At 52.8% G+C, this 24,431-nt stretch overlaps 1 protein-coding gene across 7 annotated transcripts in view; it reads right to left on the reverse strand.

The window, feature by feature from the left end:
• SZT2 (SZT2 subunit of KICSTOR complex) overlaps positions 1 to 24,431 on the reverse strand; it is a 1,033,029-nt gene that overhangs the window by 91,169 nt on the left and 917,429 nt on the right. For all 7 annotated transcript variants that reach the window (XM_086953216.1, XM_086953214.1, XM_086953218.1 and 4 more), the window contains one exon: positions 3,865 to 3,955. In XM_086953216.1, coding sequence (XP_086809342.1) covers positions 3,865 to 3,955 — 91 coding nt within the window. The remainder of the gene's footprint in view (positions 1 to 3,864; positions 3,956 to 24,431) is intronic.

Raw genomic sequence — 24,431 nt, forward strand, 5'->3', positions numbered from 1 at the left:
GCGTAGCAACTAAAGGAGCCAACTTCCAAATCAACACGCTGAGAAAACTCAAACCCTTCCTACCACCCAAGGACTTCCAAACGGTGGTACAAGCCTTAGTCATTCCTCGCATAGACTATGGAATTGTGGCTCTCAGCGGGCTCCCCCTGACAACAACCGCTCCTCTAAGAGCCTCACTGAACGCGGCCGCGAGACTCATCACCGGCTCAAGAAAACACTCGCATATATCCCCTGACTTAAAAGCCCTGAACTGGCTGCCTATTGAAGCCAGAATTCAGTTGAAAATTGCCTGTATGACACACTCGGCCGTACACCACAAGGCACCCAACTACCTCTCTCATAAGCTGACCATATCAGGAGGCTCAAGATCCAACAGAAGCACAAACACTCTCCTCCTGAAACCACAGAGATTCCGGAAGGAAAAAACATACAAACGCTCCTTCTCTGGAATGGCACCTAGGATCTGGAATGCACTCCCGCCAGAAACCAGGCTTATCCCTTCCACTATACTCTTCAAGAAAGAGGTGAAGGCCATCCTTATGGCTAAATACACCTGAACACTATTGATACTGGAACAATGACAGAATTTGGCTCCCTCATTATCGGCTGTCTGAATACTTCCCTTTGTACACTAGGACTTGAGTCCCTCAATAACCTGCAATGCACCCACTACTGACTACTGCTATGCCTTCAACATTGTGTTTATTCACCCTCTGGGGTGCTATAATCTTATCCGTTTAGACATTGTACTGTTTCCATATTATTGTTTCTTGATTGTTATTACTCTGTATACTGTATGATTGATACCCTATTTTTGCAACTCACTGTCTACGGAATCTCATACTGATTTAAGAGTCTTGTGTATCCTACCTACTGTTTTCTGTAAAGCGCTCTGATATCTGCAAAGATCTTGTTCGCGCTATATAAAACTTTAAAAATAAATAAATAAATAAAAACTTCAACTTCGATCATCTGGGCACTTGGACTTTGCCTAGAACCGAGACTGCACCAAGGAAGACTCCTGCTGCTCTTGGTTTCCCTGTTCTGCAAGTCTTCTTTGTTGCCTGTGCTTCTTTCAGGTCCCTCTCCAGGCCTGTGGGCATTAAGGACATCCAACGTAATCTCCCTAGGAGTGCAGGAGTCACTCCCCTGCATCTTCAAGCAACCCAAGAAAGCTGACCGGTCTGTTGCGCCTAACTCCCCACGAACCTGGAAAGGCTCAGCAACACAGGTGGTGGTTCTACAACTCCCTTGATGCCTGACCTGTCCTATCAGCAATTTTGAGACCAGTATCCTTCGTCGGAACCATTGGAACAGAATCCCGGTGCACCGCGCTGACTTGCTGCTGCCAAGGCTTGCTGGCTCTGCACTCCAGACATCTTCAGGCTACAAGAAGCTCCAGCTTCCAGCATCTCTTCCTGTCAAGATCTTCGTCCTCACCACATTCTCTGCACTGTGGGCCAGCATCTTTGGGGAGCTGCTCTAAGTCCTCTTCTGACTTATGTTTCTTCAGCCTGTGGGTCCTCTTGAGGGTCTAATTTGGCTTCAGTGGGCTCCAAAGCTTGTTCGGGGCTTGCTTGGACTCACCTGTACTTGGTGAGTCCCTAGGACCTTGCTGATCCCAACATTGCTCCTTCAGCATTCGCCATGCCTGTTGCTGCTGCCAAGGCTGTTAAGGGTCCTTCTTTCAAACTGCACCTGCGACTTTCTCGTTGACTTCTTTTGGGCACACAGCTGTTTTTCTACTCTGCACACTGACTTCGTGGGGTTCCTGGGTACTTACCATGGGTCGTTCCTTGTGTCCCCAGCTCGGAGTCTCCTAGTCCAAGTCCCAACTACGGTTGCAGATCGCATTCCACTTCTTTAGTAGATGGTATGGAGACCACTGTGTATTGTGCTAACTTACCTCTTGCAATTGAAGTATTACTTTGCATTTGTTTTGATATCTCTGGCTAGAAGATATATCAATGTGTTAGTGAGTATTGTGTGATAAATAGACATATTTTTATAACTACACTGTGTGGTTCTTTTTCGTTTAGCCTACTCTACATTATTAGATCTGGTAAAACAAGCTGCTTAATACTCCTTCTGGACTAAGCCTGAAAGCTGTTCTCTACAGCTTCCACTGGTAGAGCTTTCAATGGTTGTCTAAGACCTCTTACATCACCATAAGGGTTGTCTGGATTAGCGCAGGGTGCTTCACTTAAAAAAGTGTGCACCATTTACTAAGTCAGCCTCTTACAATTGCCCTCCAAACCACCACTGCAAATGAAGCACTTTACTCTATTGGTGGCCCATATGGCGAGTCAAGCTCTATTTCAGGGGAGATGCCAAGTACAGTGCCCTTTGTAAGTCAAGGTATAAAACGTCATCGGTATAATGAGGGGGAAGCAAGCCACCCCCGTCACCACTATCATCTCTATCTTGGAATGTTCCCTCTTCTGATATAGGAACAGAATGATAGTTGATAAAGGGAGTGAAGCCTCTGATAACAGAGGCATCACACTAAAGGGGCCGGGTAGGAGTCAGGAAGCATGATAACTAGTTGCACTTTAGTTATTTCATAGGACAACATTAGGCAAATTCGGGCCGTCTGACATTAGCACCTACACATCAGTCAGCTGCGGCAGAGCCGGAAATGCCATTGGTGCAGTATGTGGACTGTGGGGCAAAAGTGGAAGTTTGCAATGGCATCAGTTTGGGCGCAGTAACAGGTGCAAGGTGGCAGAGAGCATCGTGAGAGGATTCGCCAGTGGTAAACAGACCTGAGGCCCCTCTAGCTCCAATGAGCCAAAGGTGCACAGAGGGACCCAGAAGTGCAGTAAATATTTGCAGCATGGCCTCCTTGAGTCTCAATCTGAGAAAATCTGGGCATTTGGGACCTGAAAGGGTATACACTCATTGGCCGGTAACCTTGAAGGAGTGCGGCTTCCATCAGGACAACCTTGTCCCTTCTCTTTGAAACCAAAGTGGTGGGATGGTGTGGGTAACACTGATCTCTTGTGCTTTTGTCTGGACTTCGACTTGCCTGAAGATTTTGAGCAGGAAGTAGGCAGTCACAGGAAGGGACCTGTGACCATGACCACACCCACAACCTGGAGCACACATCTTCCTATGTACAGTGACATACAGCTTCGTATATCGGTCTCAAGTTTCACTCTGGTGCATTAGGGCACACTTTCCACACAAACTGAAGCCGTGACCAGAGCCCTGACACCAAAGGCATACCTCGTGGGGGTCCATGACTGACATCTGCTCGGTGTTGTCTGAAAAAGGCGTAAAACCTGCTATTTTCAGAGATGAGATAGTTTCAGATCACATTGTCTTTGAAGAATTTCAAAACCATCAGAAGACTGAGCAAGTGGGGAGTACAGCTCTGGGTCTGCATTGAAAGGTACAGAAATAAATGCATTGTTGTCAGTGTGTAAGGGTGGAACTTATATGTGGCTCCACTCTGTCACTTCTAGGGAAGTACAAAGCCGTACAACATCGCCTAAAGCACTGCTGCAAAAATCTCTGAATCCAGTCTGGAACCTGGGAGATATTCTAAAGGTGAGACATCTGCAGTAAAGGTATCCATCACAAACAATATCAATAGGATGAGTTAGGTGGATACGAGTCTAGAATAAGATGCGGGAAGGTGTAAAAATAGAAGAAAAAGGGTTAACCCAATTTTAAAGTAGGATAAAGAAGAGAAGGTGGCTGGATGTGAAGAAAGAATAATGAGGAGAAGTAAGTGACTGAATGAAAAGATGAGACATAAAGAGGAACCTAAGAATCTTCAATGCCCAATAAGCATCAGATTCTAAGCATCACATGGAGGGTGTCGCCTGTCCACAAAGATCATACATTCCTTGCACTCACCTTGGGACTACCTTCACTCTTCTGCTTGGAGAAGGAAAATGAAGCCCTGCCTTCAGAAATCAGGGAGGCCAGTGCCCGGATACGGTTTGTGCTGCAAGAGTTGAAGTGATAGAAAGCAGACATTATTTGTAAACAATATGAAATATTTGGTGACTCAACCAAAGTACAAGTACAAGATACTCACTGCACGAACTTGAACATACATTGTCTTATTGTCCACCATTCTCCAAACCAATGGGGCTTCTGCCCACTGTAGGAGGATGCTGGAGGACTAATAAAAAGTATGCACAAAGCAACTTTGGAGCTCAGCTGAAATGGCTCCTTCTGAGCGCATGCCCTGCAGTTCATGATGGCCATTAGCTGTCTCAAGTTTAGGTATTTTACACTCTATCTCACTGATATGTTACAGAAATGCATACTTGCAGAAGGGTACAGGTGCAGTAGGAATAGCAGAAAAACCATTATACTGTAATGACTAACCCAGTGATGTTCCTCTGGGTCTCAAAGCATGGGGGTACCATGGGTAGGGTGCCCACAGTCGACAAAATGCAGTGGATTTTGGAAATATGAAAAGCAGATGCAAGCAAAATTCCGGTTTCCAATACCTGTTGTTTGGTCACATTTATCAGCTTTGGAATGTATAGACACACACCACAGCCATATATTTTTTTAACATCTATACACTTTATGGTTTGTATCACTGGGTGTCAGACCTCCCTCCCTTAGATTGGCTGGATAGAAGACCAGTCTGCTTGCCGTTTTATAAGATTTTTGCATCTTTTTTGTCAAAAACATGGTCATTCCCTCTAGTCTTCCTTGTACAGGAGCATATCCCGGCCTAGGCTTTACCCCTTAAGTACTCCTGATCTCTGACGATGGCCCCCTCTGTACTGCTCCCTTGGTCAAAAGAATCACAACTTCTTCTTGGCGTAGGGACAGTGGTCCTCCAGGATGTGTTGCAAATTGGATGGCATGTCCGGGGGTACAGATAGGAAAGCTAGGGAATAGCCGTATTATATGATCTGGAGCACCCACTTGTCGGATGTGCTGCTCCTCCAAAAAGGGAGGTGAAAGGTGACTCTACCTCCTATCGGGTTATTGTGTGCTGTAGAGAGTAAATTAAGACGGTTTTGCGGTGGCTTCAGAAAGGGCTGGGGGTTGGGCAGAACATTGTACCAGGGAGCCTGCTTCTCCCTTGAAAGGATTGGGAGGCTTGCTGGGGGTCGTATTGTCGCATCTGGAGGTAAAACATTAGAAGGGGTGAGTGGTATGGGGGAAGTAGCAGGCAGGTGGAGTTAGGCCAAGAGAGCGAATTGTGGCCTCTCATTAAAATGTTCTAAGGCAGAGTCCACTTTCTCTCCAAACAGGCGAGAGACATTGATTGGCATGCCCATTAGGTACTACAGGACTTCTGAAGAAAAGCCTGCGGAGTGCATCCAGGCATGGCGCCTTAGTACAACACTGGAACTAGTCCTTTCAGAGGAAAAAGTTCACAGAGTGATGAACTAGTCTCAATCTCGGATGCTAGCACCCTCTCTACTAATACCTTGACCAAGAGAGCCAGAACTACTTCTTAAAGTAGAGACGAGTGGCCCTCCAGGAGGTGTTGTAGTATGGATGGTATGTCCAGGCTACAGAAAGGAAGGGTAGGCAATAACCAGTCTGGTCAGTCATGTCAATGCAAGATCTGATGGCATATTTTGCTGCATCCCAACCGTCGAAGATTAGTTGCTGTAATGTGACTCTGGCATCATTTGAGACAGCTTGCAAAATCTTTGCCACTCCCATAGAGCATGCCAATATCTGCCCATACAAAGTACATGAATTTTGGAGGTATTGTGTGGAGATATATTTCCTTTTTTTTTTTTAAACAAATGTGCTTAATATTTTAGTCCATTTGTCAAATGGACAAACATACGTCCTGTAATACTGAATAGGAGGAGCGCCATAGTGAAAGTATTGTAACTATATATTTTCTAATTCTTTATGAACTAAGAAATGTACTGTTGTAAGCCCGATCTCCCATGCACTGACTGGCTGGCCAATAGGACACCCTGAACATAAAGTGTGCTAGAATTTTAGCATTTTCTTCTTCAAAACATGGTCATTTCCACCTGTTAACCTTGTGCATGTACATACTGCTGCCAAGACTGCTCCCTCAGCTTCATTTGTCTGGGTCTCCATAGCATGAGGGTAGTAGAAATATATAAGTTTTGTATAGGTTCAGGGGAATTTATAGGCACAAACTGGGTGTAGCGTTTTCTGGTGATTTGGAAAGCGGCTGTAAGTGAAATGCTGATTTAGGGCTGGCTTTTGGTCACAGATATCACCCCTGGCCTGGATATAAAAACACACCACAACCATATATTTTAACATATACACACTCTCAAGTTTCTATCATTTAGGCCTGACCTCCCTTGCCCTGACCGTCTGGCCGCAAGATCGCTTTGAATAGGACATATTTTTTGCATTTTGTTCCCTTCAAATAGTGTAGCTCCCTCAAGTTTCCTTTGCACAGAAAGATTTCCCTGACAAGGCTCAAGTCCCTACTTTTTAGGTCGAGTACCGAAGGCTACGTTTGCGCAGTCTCTGGTGGGAGATTTAATGATTTGTAGTATGGGGCTTGAACCCGCCTCTCTCTTCCATTGGCTGGCTCCCTAAACGGAGGCCAGCAATTGGATAAGAGGGGCATCACTCAGTTCAAGCCCTGTTTCTTTCAGATTTGGGGGCGTGTTTTTTTGCGTTCTTTCGACCTGTGACGTCATCCGTCACTCAGAACGCAAAAAACACGCCCCCGATTCCGAAATTTTCGGAGCTTTGCGGCCGCCATTTTGCTACTCGGTAAAACTAGGAGAGCAGCATCTACCGAGGACATGAGGTAACTATCCCTTGTTTCTTCTCTTCCCTACTTAGTATTTCGCCTAGCTTTTTCTTCCTTCTTCAGTTGTTACTTTGCGACTTCCCTCTGTTCCCGTCCTTCTTTACATTCTCCTCGTTGTACTACGGATCTTTTCATTTCTACCTTTCCCGCTCTGCTTTACCTCAACTTCCTGTCTCTCCTGATCATTCTCCCCACCCCACCCTCCCACCGCATCAGACGTGGCTGGCCGGTGGTGGCGGTTTGTCCTCGCGCCGCCTCACACGCCCCCGACTAGGCGTGTCTTGAGGGCCTTCTCATGCTCCTGAGTTGTCACAACGTTTTGGCTCGCCTTCCACTAGAACCCTAGAGACACCCCCAATCGTTCCTTTCACTCTGCTCCTGGTAAGATCCCCCACTTGCAGACTGTCACCCCAACGCACACTCTGAGCAACTGCCAGACAGAACGACGCTTTAGGCAGCCCCCCTCCCCACACTCTGCATAGTGGAAGCTCATGGGAAACACACAACCGGTGACAAAGTTGAGGAGTCCCTTATCCTCCCCGTGCACACCAAGTAGCTCTCTTCTCCGGAATCACAACTCTCACCCTGAGGCAAACTGAAGACATCTCCGACAAGACAGAGTCCAGGTCTTGTTTGCACAGCCCCCGTGTGCACTAAACGTCTCTGCCCTCGTCGTCCCTGTGTGCACTACTCTGCGTGCGCTACTTTGCCCATACCTGGGCCCTCCGTGGATTGTGCCAGGAGTTGTGCTTCAAGGGTTTGCGTGAGGAGAGATGATACGCAAGTCCTCATGTAACGGGAAAGTGGTGTATTTTCCAGTAAGGGGATATCACTGCCACACGTGGTGAAATGTTGTTGCTGTATTTGTGGCAACAGTTGCAGAAGGGTCATCTTTACCGGTAGGGAGGGGTGTGTCTGTGCTAGAACCAGTGGTATGTGTGACTGTCGACTGCTGCATCGGGGTTTCGCCCCGTCTATGTCTGCTGTTGGGGTTATGTCTTCGCTTATACTGCCACTGGGCATTACAAGACCATTAGAGTGGTTCTAGCTGGCATCTGATCGTTGGGAGCAAGTCGGTAATCTGTCAAAATTGATACCTTCATAGTGTGACCATCTGTGAAAAGTGAGAAAGTTGTGACTATCAGTGTCAACACTAGGGTGATGTCACAATTGGTGGTACCTCGGAGGTTGTGTGATAACATGTGCAACCCCAGGCTTTTGTGTTTATCGGTTTTGTCTGTCTGTTGATGTCCTCAGTGTTTGTGACCACAGGTGCAAACTCTGGGGAGAGAAGGACCTTGTACTGGTTACATCAGTGCCTGCCCACGGTTGAATGTTATAGGGATTAGGGGGTGTGTTGCTGTTGGTGTCTGCTGTGTAGGTATGTGGCCGTCAGTGCAAGGTGGAGGAAGGGGCAGTGGGTACTCCAGGAATGGTCGGTTCGCCAGTCTTTGCGTAGATACGGATCAATTGTTCATCGTCTTCACATCTTACAGTAGGGCTTCCTTTCCCTAGTACGAGCTGTCACTGATGACACCAGACTTGATCTGGCCCTACAGTGTGCCAGAAAGCAACTAGTGTACGCAACGCCCTTTTCAGATCCACATTTACATAGCACCACTACAGATAGGGCACCATGTCTATGGGGCATCTTTCTGCAGATGTGCACCCTATATACGTAGCATGCGCCCCATACCCTGAGTTGAACACCATGGATTCATACAGATTGCCTTCAGATTATTGCCCTGTGTGCAGAGCATCCTTCCTAAACTGCCCACCATGTTTTCACAATGTCATTATTCACATATGCATCCTTTGAGCCTCTTTTCTTAGGGTAATAACTCTGCAAATGCAGACTGGCAGTAAAACCGCCCGTTACGTAATTCGGATAATCTGTAGAACAAGTTACTTACCTTCGGTAACGATATATCTGTAAGAAACATTAGTTAGTGTTAGATTCCTTACCTTAGAATATCCCCAGGCGTCAGTCTGGATCCGGAAACTTTTGTGTAGCAGTACCCCTGCGCGTCGGTAGGCGTCGTCTGCAGGCGTCCCCTGCGGCTCCGCGTCCGTCGTCGGCGTCGTGCGCCGTGATGACGTCGCTGGAGTACATAGACGCCGCCTCCGCGCGCTGACGTCAGTTCTTTGCACACAGCTTTTCCGCGCCAGGAGACGCAGAGCCATGAGAGAACCAACACTGGTGCCATGTAAAAACGAGGGCCCTGAAAGGGATGACCTTAACCCTAGGTATCCGTTCGCAGAACGGGGAGGATGGGTGGGTTCGGTAAGGAATCTAACACTAACTAATGTTTCTTACAGATATATCGTTACCGAAGGTAAGTAACTTGTTCATCTGAAAGAAACACGTTAGTGTTAGATTCCTTACCTTAGAATACATACCCCAGCAATACCAACCCCGGTGGTGGGTCTGCGAACCAATACAAAACTACACCAGAAAGTCCTGGAGGACAGAACGGCCAAAGAAGCCATCCCTCCGGACTTGACTGTCCAGGCAGTAGTGCCTCGCAAAGGTGTGCAGCGAGGCCCACGTAGCCGCTTGGCAAATGTCCTGCAAGGGGACTCCCCGGCCCAGGGCAGTAGTAGCCGCCGTGGCCCGAGTGGAATGGGCCCTCAGCCCAACAGGAGGCTCCTTCCGAGCCAAAGAGTAGCACGCTTTGATGCAGAGGACGACCCATCGAGAGATGGTTCGTTTACAAACCGCCCGTCCCTTCTTCGCACCCACGTAGCCAACAAACAGTTGGTCATCCACCCGGAACTGGCGTGTGCGATCCATGTAAAATGAAAGCGCACGTTTTGGGTCCAGACGATGGAGCCGCTCTTCATCCTTTGAAGGATGCGGAGGCGGGAAGAAGGAAGGGAGGGTGATGGACTGCCCGATGTGAAAGGCCGAAACAACCTTGGGCAGGAAAGAAGGTCTAGTCCTCAGAACCACCTTGTCAGGATGAATGGACAGGAAAGGAGGTTGGACAGAAAGAGCCTGGAGCTCACTCACCCTCCTGGCAGAGGTGATGGCAACCAGGAAAGCCGTCTTTAAAGTCAGGAGACGGAGAGGGCAAGAATGAAGGGGCTCAAAGGGAGCACACATCAGGAAAGTTAGAACCAGGTTCAAATCCCACTGAGGCATCACAAACGGAACAGGTGGAAACATGTGAGTGATGCCTTTCAAGAATCGAGTTACAATCGGGGATTTGAACAAAGAAGGCTGATCAGGAAGCCTCAAAAAGGCTGAAAGGGCAGAAAGGTAGCCCTTGATAGTGCCCAGAGCAGAGCCCTGCTGGGCAAGAGAAAGAAGAAACAGAAGAACCTCCGAAAGAGGGGCAGAAAGAGGGTCCACAGCCTTTGCTGTGCACCATGCCACAAATCTGTTCCACCGACAGGCGTATACCGACTTAGTGGAGGGACGCCTGGCTGCCAGAATAACATCACAGACTTCAGGAGGCAAGTCAAATGGCCTCAACTGCCGCCGCTCAATCTCCAAGCATGGAGGTGGAGACTGGACAGGTTCGGGTGGAGGACCGTCCCCTGCTGCTGCGACAGAAGGTCCTCCTGAAGGGGCAGGCGGATCGGGGGACCGACTGACATGCTGAGTAGCTCGGGATACCAGTACCTTCGAGCCCAGTCCGGAGCCACAAGGATAACTTGGGCCCGGTCGCGCCTGATCTTCTTCAGCACTCTGGGCAGAAGTGGTATAGGCGGAAAGGCGTATAACAGACCGCAACTCCACTCGCGCCGAAAGGCGTCGCCGTGCGAGTGCCGTCTTGGAAACTCCAACGCGCAGAACTGATGACATTGCGCGTTCTCTTCTGTGGCGAATAGATCTAACCAAGGCTCTCCCCATTTCCGAAAGAGGCCTTGCGCCACGTCCGAGTTCAGACGCCATTCGTGATCCATCGAGCACCGACGGCTGAGTTCGTCCGCCCTGGCGTTCAGAGAACCTGCCAGGTGTTGAACCGTCAGAGTCACGCCCTGACGTTCCAGCCATTGCCAGAGGCGCAGAGCCTCCTGGCAAAGGGTCCACGACCCCACTCCGCCCTGTTTGTTGCAGTACCACATGGCGGTGGTGTTGTCGGTGAACACCTGCACTACACTCCTGTTGACAAAGGGGAGGAATGCCTTCAGTGCCAGACGAATCGCCCGCAGCTCCAACAGATTGATATGGAGCCGGGACTCCGCCGGAGACCAGATGCCTCTGATCTCTGCCTCTCCCAAGTGGCCACCCCAGCCCTGGAGGGACGCGTCCGTCACGACAACGTGCTCCGGTTGGGGAAGGGAGAGGGACTTGCCCCTGACCCAATCGCGGTCCGTAAGCCACCACTGCAGTTGTCTCGCAGTGCCCTCCGAGATCAAGACGTGGTCGGACAAGTTGCCCTGATGCTGGGCCCACTGAAACTTCAGGTCCCACTGCAGAGCCCGCATCCGCCACCTGGCGTGATGCACCAGAAGGATGCAGGAAGCCATCAGTCCCAGCAGCCGCAGCGTCAACCTGACCGAGACTCGGGATAGCGGCTGAAAGATGGGAATCAAAGCCTGAATATCCCGAACCCGCCGTTCCGGAGGATAAACCCGAAACTGCGCCGAGTCCAGAACCGCTCCGATGAAAAGGAGCTTTTGAGAGGGACACAGGTGTGATTTCGGCACGTTGATGGAGAACCCCAGGTCGTGCAAGAGGTCTGCCGTCATCTGAAGGTGGTGGACGACTGTCTGGGGCGAGCCCGCCTTCAACAACCAGTCGTCTAGGTAGGGGAAGACTGAAACCCCTAACCTGCGCAGATGGGCTGCGACCACCGCCATCACCTTTGTGAACACCCGTGGGGCGCTGGTAAGGCCGAAGGGGAGCACGATAAACTGAAAGTGCTCCTGGCCTACCGTGAACCGCAGGTAACGCCGGTGGGCCGGCAGGACGGGGATGTGAAAATAGGCGTCCTGCAAGTCCAACGCTACCATCCAGTCTTGCGGGTCTAGAGCAGCCAAGACCTGAGCTAACGTCAACATCTTGAACTTCTCCTTCCGGAGGAAGCCGTTGACGTTCCTTAGATCCAAGATAGGACGTAGGCCCCCCTTGTCCTTCTTGGGCACCAGAAAGTAGTGGGAATAACAACCACGCCCTACTTCTGGCCCAGGAACGCGCTCGATGGCCCCCTTGGCCAAGAGGGCCGTAACTTCCTCCTGCAGAAGTGTCAAGTGGTCACCCGACACACGGTGGTTCTGCGGTGGCATGGCTGGAGGAGAGGTCTCGAAGGGGAGGGAGTAGCCCCTTCGGACAATTTGCAGCACCCACCTGTCCGAAGTGATCGTGCGCCAGTGAGCGTGGTGATGGCGAACCCTGCCACCCACTGGCGTCACATGGGGCCGAAAGCACGGACTAGGAGGATTTTGGGGTAGATGCTGCGGGGGAAGGTGTGGTCTGACCCCGCCGTTGTCCCCGACCGCCACCACGGCGGTTTCCACGGCCGCCACCGCGTTGGAAGGATTGTTGCGGCGCGTGGCTGGCAGCACGTGTGGGGGCGCCCCTTCCTTGGCCACGAAAGGGACGAAACGAACCCGGTTGCTGACGCTGGGTCGAGAGACCCAAGGACTTGGCCGTGACCCTGGAGTCCTTGAAGCGTTCCAGCGCGTGGTCCGCTTTGTCACCGAACAGGTGACAGCCATCAAACGGCATGTCCATCAGGGTATTCTGGACATCAGCCGAAAAATTGGCGGATCTCAGCCAGGCGTGACGACGAATCGCCACCGTCGTAGACATAGCTCTGCCCAGCGAGTCGGTCGTATCAAGACCACACCGAATTGAATATTTCGCTGCATCTCGGCCCTCAGCCACAGCCTGACCGAGCTTTGCCCGCACCTCCATGGGGCATTCTGGCAGCAGCTCCGCGACCGTATCCCACACAGAGTGGGTGTAGCGGCCCAAGAGGCAGGCGGTGTTGCAAGACCGCAGGCCCAAACTAATGGACGAGAAGACCTTTTTGCCAAACTGGTCATACCTCTTGGATTCCCGGTCGGGCGGGGCCGACGGGAATGCGGACTGGGAGGTCGAGGCCTGGATCACCAGACTCTCAGGAGTGGGGTGGGTAGACAGGTACTTGGGGTCGTCCGGACAAGGACGGTGGCGCCTGGCCACGTTCCGATCAACAGGCGCACCTGAAGCGGGCCTGGACCACGTGCCCAACAGAACGTCAGACAAGGCTTCATTAAACGGCAGCAGTGGCTCCAGTGGGCATGACTGCGGTTTGAAGACCTCGGTGAGGATGTTAGGCCTCACGGCCGCGACGGGGAGCTCAAGGTTTAAGGCCTTGGCAGCCCTCATCAGCACCACAGAATAGGCAGCTCCCTCCACCGATGCCACGGAAGGAGGAGAGATCAAACCAGGGTTAGGGGAGTCGTCCAAACCACTGGCATCCCCCAAGTCACCTGTCCAGTCCGGGTCATACTGGCACTCGCGAGCCAGAGGGTCCTCGGACCCCTCCCAACCTTCACCGTACTCCTCATCCTCTCCGTATTCGGAGTCAATGATGAAGACCGGCTCCTCGGGGTTCATGGGCCCCATCGGCGCCGGGACCGGCGTCGAGCGACGCCCGTCCGGCGCCGCGTCGGAGAAGGTAAGGGGACGGCGCCGCCCGGAGCCGGCGTCGGGACCCCACCGCCGGCCGGAACCGGCAGCGGAGAACCGGCGCCACGCGGGGGCGGCGTCGGGGGTAACCCCGATGGCAACGGCGCCGGGGAGGCCGGAAGACCAGCCGGCGCCGATCCCGAAGGCCCTTGCGGCGCCGGGGTCGGAGCCGTCGGCGGCGCCGGGGCCGGAGCACCCGACGGCGCCGAGGCAGGGACACCCGAACCGCCAGGGCCCCCAGACGGTAGCACTGGGCCCGAAGGCGCCGTAGGCCCCGTCGGAGAAGCGAGCGCCCTCATGGCCATGAGGAACGCCTCGATCTCCTCAGGCGTCGCACCATGCCCAGGGACCGGAGGGTATGAGGCAGGCCGCGCCGGCGACTCCCGCGGAGCCGCGGGGTTGGGGTCACCCGAGCCCCCGGCCGCATCGCGCGAGCGTCGGGGGGAGTCGGGGGTACGATGACGACGCCCCGACTTCTTGTGCTTCCTACCTGACGAGCCTGACGAGTGGTGTCGACTTCTGGAGCGCCCGGCGCGGCTCCGCGACCGCTCCCTCGAACGCTCTCTCGACCTCCGGCCGGACCGGGACCGCTCCCGGTCCCGACGTGGGGCCGACACCCAGAGCTCCAGTAGCTTGCGGGACCGCTCCCGCCTAGCCTTGTTGGTAAGGGCCCGGCAGTCGACGCAGGAGTCCACGTCGTGGTCGGGGCCCAGACACCGGAGACAGAGGCGGTGATGGTCTGTGACCGACATCGTGCGCTCACAGTCATCGCAATTCTTAAATCCAGGCATCCTATCAGGCACAATAGAGAAAAAAACAATCGAAAAACTTGGTCAAAGACCGGAGTACTGCTCTTCAGATCTGCATCCACTGGCGCGGAAAAAAGAAGAACTGACGTCAGCGCGCGGAGGCGGCGTCTATGTACTCCAGCGACGTCATCACGGCGCACGACGCCGACGACGGACGCGGAGCCGCAGGGGACGCCTGCAGACGACGCCTACCGACGCGCAGGGGTACTGCTACGCAAAAGTTTCCGGATCCAGACTGACGCCTGGGGATATTCTAAGGTAAGGAATCTAACACTAACGTGTTTCTTTCAGATATTCACATTATGCTTTATTTGAGGTGGGCTGGCCAAGCAGACACCTACAGAGGTTCTCTTTAAGTGGCGCATTAAGTATACGGGCCCATTTCCAGGTACGGATGAGCTGTGTGCGTCATGTGAACATGCACTTATCTGCAGGTGGGCATTATGTATCCGTAGGTCGCGCTACTGCACACATCGCTCCTTTGGTGGTGAGCAACCCTGCACACATCGTCTCTGTATACTTGGGTTTTTTGTGGACACCACACTTTCAGGTTGACACCTTGTGTATAGAGAACACTCCTCTGTTGATGGGCGCTGTGTCCAGGGCACCCTCTGTAAAGGGAAAGTGATGCGCATCCTCCTGTTAACGAGCTGCCAGTGTCCTTTTTTTCTTTAATTCATCGGTGGGCACACATTATACAAACTATATTTCTAGAAGGGAACCTTCCACATTGCTGACATCTGCAGTTGAGCATGGTGTACATAGCAATTCTGTACAGATGGAGCGCCACCTGTGCACATCGCCTCTCTCACAGCCAGGGCAGTGTGTGCAAAGCACTTCTACCACAGAAGGTAAGTCCTGTGTACCCATCAACTCTCAGCAGACCATTTGAAAACCTTTCCGCTGCGAAGGAGGGCTAACATATAAAGGTTGGGCTCTCGAGGGTTGCCAGGGAGGGACTCAGACGGCGAGAGAGGGTGAACGCAAGGGAGTGATGGGAGGATCCCGCAGAGCTGGCAGTTATAATTAGCCGATCAGCAGGTTGTGGGGCTTCCCTCCCATGGTGGCACCTACACAGTTTGTGGGGAGGGTGGCAGCGGAGGAAAGGCAGACTGGGCATTGCCCAAGAGGAGGAGGTATCCCGGTTTGGGCTGTGTTTTCTTGTTGATGTGTGTCTTGCAGGACAGGTGAATTTGGGTGAATCAGTGATTTGATGTTTGTAGCCAGCTGAGGTGTAATTCTGTCCTTTTTATTTTGGATTGCCCTTCTTGGGTTTGAGGTTTCCTGTGATGAGGATTTCTATTTTGGGCTGGGTCATCTCATGATAGAAGGTATGGGTGGCTCTGTGTGGGTGGCTCTATGTGTGTGTGGGTGGCTGTGTGTGTAAATGCAATAGGTCATGCATTTGCGAGCGATTAAGCTATTGGCATTTTAAATGACAATGCCATTTATTTAACGATTAAGCTATTGGCAATGTAAATGACAATGCCATTTATTGTTGATTCAAAAAAAAAAAAAAGTAATGAGCAATGCCAATAGCTCTACCTTTAATAATGCCGAGACATTGCATTGTAAATGCTTGTTTCCTCTACTTCTTGAGTGTGAGGATGCAAGACATGTATGGGAGATCGGAACAGGCTCAGGGTGCCCAAAACAAAAAAATGCAGATCATTTTGGAAATTTAGAAAGAAGCTGTAATTGAAATGATCGTTTAGGGTACACGTCTTTTGATAACAGACAGCACTCCTAGGCACTATGGAAACATAACACAACCATACATTTTTTAACTACCCCACATCCTAAGGGTTCTATCTGTGGGTGCCAAACCTCCTGACCCTGATTAGCAGGCTGCACTGAACATGATGACAAGTATTCAGATTTTTAGCATTTTTTTCCCAGAACATATGAATTTCCTCCAGTGTCTTACAAGCATGTTCTTCCAATCGTGTGACCCAAACATTGTTCCTCTGAGTGTGAAAGCACCATGGGTAGGGTGCCCACAGTCAGTAAACTGAGTGCAGTGGATTTTGGAAACATAGAAAGCAGATGCAAGCAAAATTCCAGTTTCCGGTACCAACGTGTAAAGAGGCTCGATACGCTGGGCATAATCGGGAATGTCGGTACGCCCGAAATTCAAAAAGCCCTGTAAAGATTGTAGTTTTTTCACTGTTGTGGGAGCTCGCAAAAGTGCGCATTTCTCCAGTAAGTGAGGAGCCAAACGCACAAGTTACTACTTGTGTAACAATACATCTGTAAGAGACATTAGTTAGTGATAGATTCCTTACCTTAGAATATCCCCAGGCGTCAGACTGGATGCAGTAACTTTTGCGTAGCAGTACTCTTGCGCATCGGTAGGCATCGTCTGCGGCTCCGCATCCGTCATCGGCGTCGTGATGACGTCGTCGGAGTACCTAGACGCCGCCTCCGCGTGCTGACGTCAGTTCTTAGACACACCTTTTCCGCGCCAGAAACGCAGAGCTATGCCAAAAACCAACACTGGTGCCAAGGAACTAGGGCCCTAAAAGGGGAAGACCTTAACCCTAGATAACGGTTCGCAGAACGGGGAGGATGGGTGGGTCGGTAAGGAATCTATCACTAACTAATGTCTCTTACAGATATATCGTTACACAAGTAGTAACTTGTGCATCTGAAAGAGACACGTTAGTGATAGATTCCTTACCTTAGAATAGATACCTAAAAAAAAAGCCATCCCTCCGGACTTGACCGTCCAGGCAATAGTGTCTTGCAAACGTGTGCAGCGAGGCCCACGTAGCCGCCTGGCAAATGTCCTGCAAGGGCAAACCTCGGCCCAAGGCAGTCGTAGTCGCTGTGGCTCGAGTGGAATGAGCCCTCAGCCCAACAGGGGGTTCCTTCTTTGCCAAGGAGTAACACGCCTGGATACAAAAGATGATCCACCGCGAGATGGTCCGCTTGTGCACCGCTTTCCCCTTGTTAGCGCCCACGTAACCAACAAAGAGTTGGTCATCCACCCGGAACTGGCGTGTGCGGTCCAAATAGAACGAGAGCGCACGTTTTGGGTCCAGACGGTGGAGCCTCTCTTCCTCTCTCGAGGGATGCGGAGGCGGAAAGAAGGTGGGCAGGGTGATAGATTGCCCAATGTGGAAGGCCGTGACTACCTTGGGTAGGAAGGAGGGCCTTGTCCGTAACACAACCTTGTCCGGATGGACTGAAAGGAAGGGAGGTTTACAAGATAGAGCCTGGAGCTCACTCACTCTCCTGGCAGAGGTGATGGCTATCAGGAAGGCAGTCTTCAAAGTAAGAAGAAGAAGAGGACAGTTGTGGAGTGGCTCGAAGGGAGCGCACATCCGAAATGTAAGAACCAGGTTCAAGTCCCACTGAAGCATCACGAAGGGCACAGGAGGGTACGTATGCGTGATGCCTTTCAGGAATCGATTAACGATAGAGGACTTGAACAAAGAAGGTTGATCAGGCAGCCTCAAAAAGGCTGAAAGAGCAGAAAGGTAGCCCTTGATAGTGCCCAGAGCAGAGCCCTGCTGGGCAAGAGAGAGAAGAAAGAGAAGAACTTCAGAAAGAGGGGCATTGAGAGGATCCACAGCCTTTGCTGTGCACCATGCCACAAATCTGTTCCACCTACAGGTGTATACCGACTTTGTGGAGGGATGCCTGGCTGCCAGAATGATGTTACAAACTTCAGGAGGCAAGTCAAATGGCCTCAACTGTCGCCGCTCAATCTCCAAGCATGGAGGTGGAGACTGGACAGGTTCGGGTGGAGGACCGTCCCCTGCTGCTGCGACAGAAGGTCCTCGTGAAGAGGCAGACGAACTGGGAGATCGACTGACATACTGAGTAGCTCGGGATACCAGTACCTTCGTGCCCAGTCCGGAGCCACAAGAATGACTTGTGCCCGGTCGCGCCTGATCTTCTTCAGCACTCTGGGCAGAAGTGGTATAGGCGGAAAGGCGTACAACAGACCGCAACTCCACTCGCGACGAAAAGCGTCTCCGAGCGAGTGCCGCCTTGGAAATTCCAACGCGCAGAACTGATGACATTAAGCGTTCTCTTCGGTGGCGAATAGATCTAACCAAGGCTCCCCCCACTGCAGAAAGAGACCTTGCGCCACGTCCGAGTTCAGACGCCATTCGTGATCCATCATGCACAGACGGCTGAGATCGTCCGCCCTGGCGTTCAGAGAACCTGACAGGTGTTGAACCACCTGAGTCACGCCCTGATGTTCCAGCCATTGCCAGAGGCGCAGAGCCTCTTGGCAGAGGGTCCACGACCCCACCCCACCCTGTTTGTTGCAGTACCACATGGCGGTGGTGTTGTCCGTTAACACCTGCACTACACTCCCCCGGACAGAGGGGAGGAATGCCTTCAGTGCTAGACGAATCACCCGCAGCTCCAAAAGGTTGATATGGAGCCGGGACTCCGCCGAAGACCAGAGGCCTCTGATCTCCGCCTCTCCCATGTGGCCTCCCCAGCCCTGGAGGGACGCGTCCGTCACAACTACGTGCTCCGGTTGGGGAAGGGGAAGGGATCTGCCGCTGACCCAATCGCGGTCCGTGAGCCACCACTGCAGCTGTCTCGCAGTGCCCTCCGAGATCAGGACATGGTCGGACAGGTTGCCTGATGCTGGGCCCACTGAAACTTCAGGTCCCACTGCAGAGCCCGCATCCGCCACCGGGCGTGATGCACCAGAAGGATGCAGGAAGCCATCAGCCCCAGAAGCCGCAGCGTCAACCTGACCGAAACCCGGGATAAAGGCTGGAAGATTGGAATCAGAGCCTGTATATCCCAAACCCGCTGCTCGGGTGGGTAAACCCGAAACTGCGCCGAGTCGAGAACCGCTCTGATGAAAAGGAGCTTCTGAGAGGGGCACAGGTGTGACTTCGGCACATTGATGGAGAACCCCAGCTGGTGCAAGAGGTCTGCCGTCGTCTGGAGGTGGTGGACGACTGTCTGGGGCGAGCCCGCCTTCAACAACCATTCGTCTAGGTAGGGAAAGACTGAGACCCCTAACTGGCGCAGATGAGCTGCGGCAACCGCCATCACCTTCGTGAACACCCGTGGGGCGCTGGTTAGGCCGAAGGGGAGCACGGTAAACTGAAAGTGCTCGAGGCCTACCGTGAACCGCAGGTAACGCCGGTGGGCCGGCAGGACGGGGATATGGAAATAAGCGTCCCGCAAGTCCAACGCTACCATCCAGTTTCCTGGGTCCAGGGCAGCTAAGACCTGAGCCAGAGTCATCATCTTGAACTTCTCCTTCCGGAGGAAGCCGTTGATGTTCCTTAGGTCCAAGATAGGGCGTAGGCCCCCTTTGCCCTTCTTGGGTACCAGAAAGTAGTGGGAGTAGCAACTACGTCCTACTTCTGGCCCAGGAACGCGCTCGATGGCCCCCTTGGCCAAGAGGGCCGAAACTTCCTCCTGTAGAAGCCGCAAGTGATCCCCGATACGTGGTGGTGTTACGGTGGCATGGCTTGAGGGGTCGTCTCGAAGGGGAGGGAGTAGCCCCTCCGGACGATCTGCAGCACCCACCTGTCCGAAGTGACAGTGCACCAGTGAGAGTGGTGATGGCGAACCCTGCCCCCCACTGGCGTCACATGGGCCGAGAAGCACGGACTAGGAGGGTTTAGAGGCGGATGCTGCGGGGGAAGGTGTGGACTGGCCTCGCCGTTGTCCCCGACCGCCTCCACGGCGATTTCCACGGCCGGCACCGCGCTGGATGTTAGTCTGCGGCGAGTGGCTGGCAGCACGTGTGGGGGCGCCCCTTCCTTGGCCACGAAAGGAGCAAAAGGCACCCGTTTGCTGGCGCGGGGCCGAGAGGCCCAAGGACTTGGCCGTAGCCCTGGAGTCCTTAAAGCGCTCAAGCGCATGGTCTGCCTTTTCGCCAAAAAGGCGACGGCCATCGAACGGCATGTACATCAGAGTGTTTTGGACATCTGCCGAAAAGTTGGCGGACCTCAGCCAGGCGTGACGTCTCACCGCCACCGTCGTTGCCATCGCTCTGCCTAGCGAGTCGGTGGTATCCAGCCCACACCAGATAGAATACTTGGCTGCATCTCGGCCCTCCACAAGGGCTTGGCCGAGTTTGGCCGTACCTCCAACGGACACTCTGGCAGCACTTCCGCAACCGTCTCCCACAGAGAGTGGGTGTAGCGGCCCAAGAGGCATGCGGTGTTGGAAGACCGCAGTCCCAAACTAAGGGAGGAGAACATTTTCTTTCCATAATCCTCATACCTCTTGGATTCCCTGTCCGGCGGAGCAGACGGGAATGCGGCCTGGGAATTGGAGGCCTGGATGACCAGACTCTCGGGGCTGGGGTGGGTGGACAGGAAACATGGGTCGCCCAGGGCCGGGCGGTGGCGTCTGGCCACGTTCCTATCTACAGGCGAACCTGTAGCGGGCCTGGACCAAGTGGCCAAAAGAACGTCCGTCAAGGTCTCATTAAAAGGCAGCAGAGGCTCGGCCGAGCTTGACTGTGGTTTAAGGACCTCAGTGAGGAGGTTAGTCCTCACGGCCGCGACGGGGAGCTCAAGGCCCAAGGCCTTGGCAGCCCTTGTCAACACCACACTATATGTTGCCCCCTCCTCCGAAGTCACGGTAGGAGGGGAGACACCTCTGGAGAGGTGTCCGGCCACTGGCCTCCCCAAGGTCTCCTGCCCAGTCCTCCTGAGACTGACACTCCTTGGTCAGAGGGTCCTCAGACCCCTCCCAATCCTCCTCTTCACCCATCTCCTGATACTCAGGGTTGTCAATCAATGGGGCCTGTTCGTAGAAGTGAAAATCTCCAAACGGCGTCGAAAGCGGCGCCCAGCTGCGCCGTTCCGACGCCGGAACAGGAGCAAAGGAGGCATCGGGCCGGCACAGCCTGAGGACGGCGCCAGGGGTGACACCAGACAGACTGACGCAGGGGGGGTCGTAAGGTCCACCGGTGACGATCTAGAGCCCGAAGGAGGTCCAGTGGGGTCCCGCGACACCGGGCCTGAAGGCGCCGGTGCACCGGGACCACTTGACTTGCGGCGCCGGGCCCGAAGGCGCCGGCGGCGTCAGGCCGAAGCACCCAACAGCGTCGGGGCCGAAGCCCCCGAACCGCTAGGGGCCCCAGATGGGTCCGCTGGGCCCGAAGGCACCACGGAGCCCGTCGGAGGAGAAAGGGACCTCATGGCCATGAGGAAGCGCTCGATCTCCTCCGGCGTCGCGTCTCGCGACGCCCGCGACTCCAAAGGAGCCGCGTGGGCGGTGTCACCCGAACCCCCGGCCGCATCGCGCGAGCGTCGGGGGGAGTCAGAAGAGCGATGACGTCTCTTCGACTTCTTGTGCTTCTTACCTGACGACGACTTCGACCCGGAGGAGTGGTGCCGATTCCCGGAGCTGTGGTGGCTCCGTCCCCACGACCTGCCCCTCGACCTCCCGTGGGACCGGGACCAGGACCTCACACGGCGCAGGGCCGACTGCCGGAGTTCGAGTCGCCTGCGGGACCGCTCCCACCTGGCTTTCGAAGAGAGGGCCCGGCAGTCGGAGCAGGCCTTGTTGTCGTGGTCGACTCCTAGACAAGTTAGGCACAGGTGGTGAGGATCCGTGACCGACATCGTGCGGTCGCAATCCTCGCAGTGCTTGAAACAAGGCATCCCTACGGCACCGATCAGAGTCGCAAGACTTCGAGAAATGATCAAAAATTATCCCAAAAAGTTAGTCAAAAATTGACTAGGGTTACTGCTTTTTCCAGATCTGCGCTGGCTGGCGTGGAAAAAAGAAGAACTGACGTCAGCACGCGGAGGCGGCATCTAAGTACTCCGACGACGTCATCACGGCGCCGACGACGGACGCAGAGCCGCAGACGACGCCTACCGACGCGCAAGGGTACTGCTACGCAAAAGATTCGGATCCAGTCTGACGCCTGGGGATATTCTAAGGTAAGGAATCTATCACTAAAGTGTCTCTTTCAGATCTCGACCTTCATTGTTGAGCTCGTAGCCCAGAAACAACACTGTGTACTCTGCAATGTGACTTTTTGCAAAGTTGAACTTCTAGCCAAAATCCGCAAAACGGCAAATTATGCGGTCTACACGGCACAGATGCGGCCATAAATCGTCGTCTGTGAGATAGATGTCATCCACATAAGAGCATGCATCTGCGTCAAGTCCCTCCAAGAGAGAGACTATGCGGGCGGCAAAACGCCTGGACTGTTCTTATAGCCCATAGCCAAACAACGAAATTGGCGTTGTTTGCCACCACTGGTAAAAACTGTCCATTGACTACTAATAGAGGACAGGTTATGGGCGAAAAAGCCATTGGATATGTCAAGTGTGGATTTGAACCTTTTGCGCATGAGACTATCCACTAGGGCAGAACTGTGAGAATTTTGGACCGCACACGTACGACAATGTGAATTAAGGTGGCGGTAATCCAATACCAAACGGTAAGAGCCGTCAGGCTTAGTCACAGTAAAAAGAGGGTTATTTATCGGAGACGCACACGTTTCAATCACACCCTGATATTACAACGGTTCAAGGATTTCAGCCACGGGAGCTTTCGCTTCACATCGCATGGGGTATTGGGATTGAGCCTGTGGCATAGACTGTAAAAGAATCTCGTTTCTGGGGGAAAATATATCCCATCCACAATGAGTACAGTACAAAGCCGGCGCTAGCGCCTTAGCCCAATCTTCTGCCAAATGTAGAGCCTGCTCCTTCCGTACAGTGTGTGCGAAACTGGGGAGGATTACTTCCTCCCCTTGTGGGAGCAGCTAAGACAAAAGGAGGGGGCCAATCGACCTCCGTCAACAAAATGTCATAAGGAGTAGTCAGATTTTCCCCCCAAAAAAACTTTTATTGTACGCTGTATGTCTCCTTCAATTAAAAGGTCAATTTCAAAAAGCCTATCAGGGGAAGCCACTCTAGTGTCAGCTGTCTCTACTACAACGAAGGTGTCAGTCGCTGTCACCTTTAGTAGTGGACGCAGCGCCTCTCGCACTATGGTAATTTCCGCTGCGCTGTCCAACAGAGTCAGTACCCATGTCAGATTCCGAAGCTGCGTTCTCACTATCTGTGGCATATCTCACTGTTAAAGCTGCAATTTTCTTCTTTTGAAACTGAGGCCTTTGACGTGGTGAGTCGTCCTGCTTGCCTTTTCCGTCAGCCTTACGAGGCTGCTCACGGCTCTGTTGGGCACCTTGTCCTCTGCCGCCGCCGCCTCCTCCTCCACCGGTTGGCGAGACCGATGTTTCCAGCAAATAGCGAGGAGAATGTTGTTCAGGAACCTGAAATCTATCAGGTAACTTAATCGTAGTGCGGTCGCGCAACTCATAAGTACGCTCAGCAGAGGCAGGTGTAAGTGAAGCAGGATGGGACCTCTGTTTCTGTTGCTGTTTCCCCTGTTTTTTATTCTTACTCCAATTTTGTTTCGGAACTTTCTGGCGGTCATCCTTATCAGATGACGCCTGTTGAGTTTGCTGTTGTGTTTGTTTCTTAGCAAAAGGCTTAACACCTAAACTATTAAGGCCAATGGTCTTATAAGCCTCCGTAATAATTCTCTGTAACTGACGGGGTCTCTCGGCCTCTGGAACATCGCGCAAAGCATTAGACACCTGGAAACTTACCGCATCTCCCTTAACATGTGCAAGGACTAGATCGCGAACCATGTCAATCGCTCCCATGAGTCGCATTCCCAACACTACAGCCGCCTCCGGTCCATGTTCATCGTGAACACGCTTAATGACGAAGGGCAGGACAGCCATTGACGGGGTGCCGAAGCACCTAGTATAGACTGCCGCAAAGATCACACCCAAAGTGGTACAGTCATTTACGTCCGGCACTAAGTCTTTCTGCAAACTAATGGTCAAGATCCTGTGTTTCTCCACAGGAGTAGTATTCGCGAATACTCCCTCCAGTTGGTCAAATTTCTCGGCAAGCCAGAAAGGCATTTCATCTTTATCTTGGGGACGCTTGTCTATAACCGCATTAACCATAACGGGACTAAGCTTTAGCCCGTTCGGACCAACTGGATGTGCCGCACCACCCTTGGGCCCACCCGGGAAGTTGCGGGAAATGTAATGAACCAGACCCCTTATCACTGACACCAAGAGGAATAAAGGGGCCTTAATTCAACAGCTGTACAATGCGCCACATTAGGGTGCGGAGTATAACCAGCTAAAACAGGCCAAGAAGCGCCTGCAATTGACAACGGTTCCATTCTGACCACCGTTAAATTGTGGGGAATGGTGTCATTAAACCAAACGGCATACTTCTAAACAGGAATTGGAACTTCC

This window comes from Lissotriton vulgaris, chromosome 1_2 (genome assembly GCF_964263255.1).
Source record: "Lissotriton vulgaris chromosome 1_2, aLisVul1.2, whole genome shotgun sequence".
NCBI lineage: Eukaryota > Metazoa > Chordata > Amphibia > Caudata > Salamandridae > Lissotriton > Lissotriton vulgaris.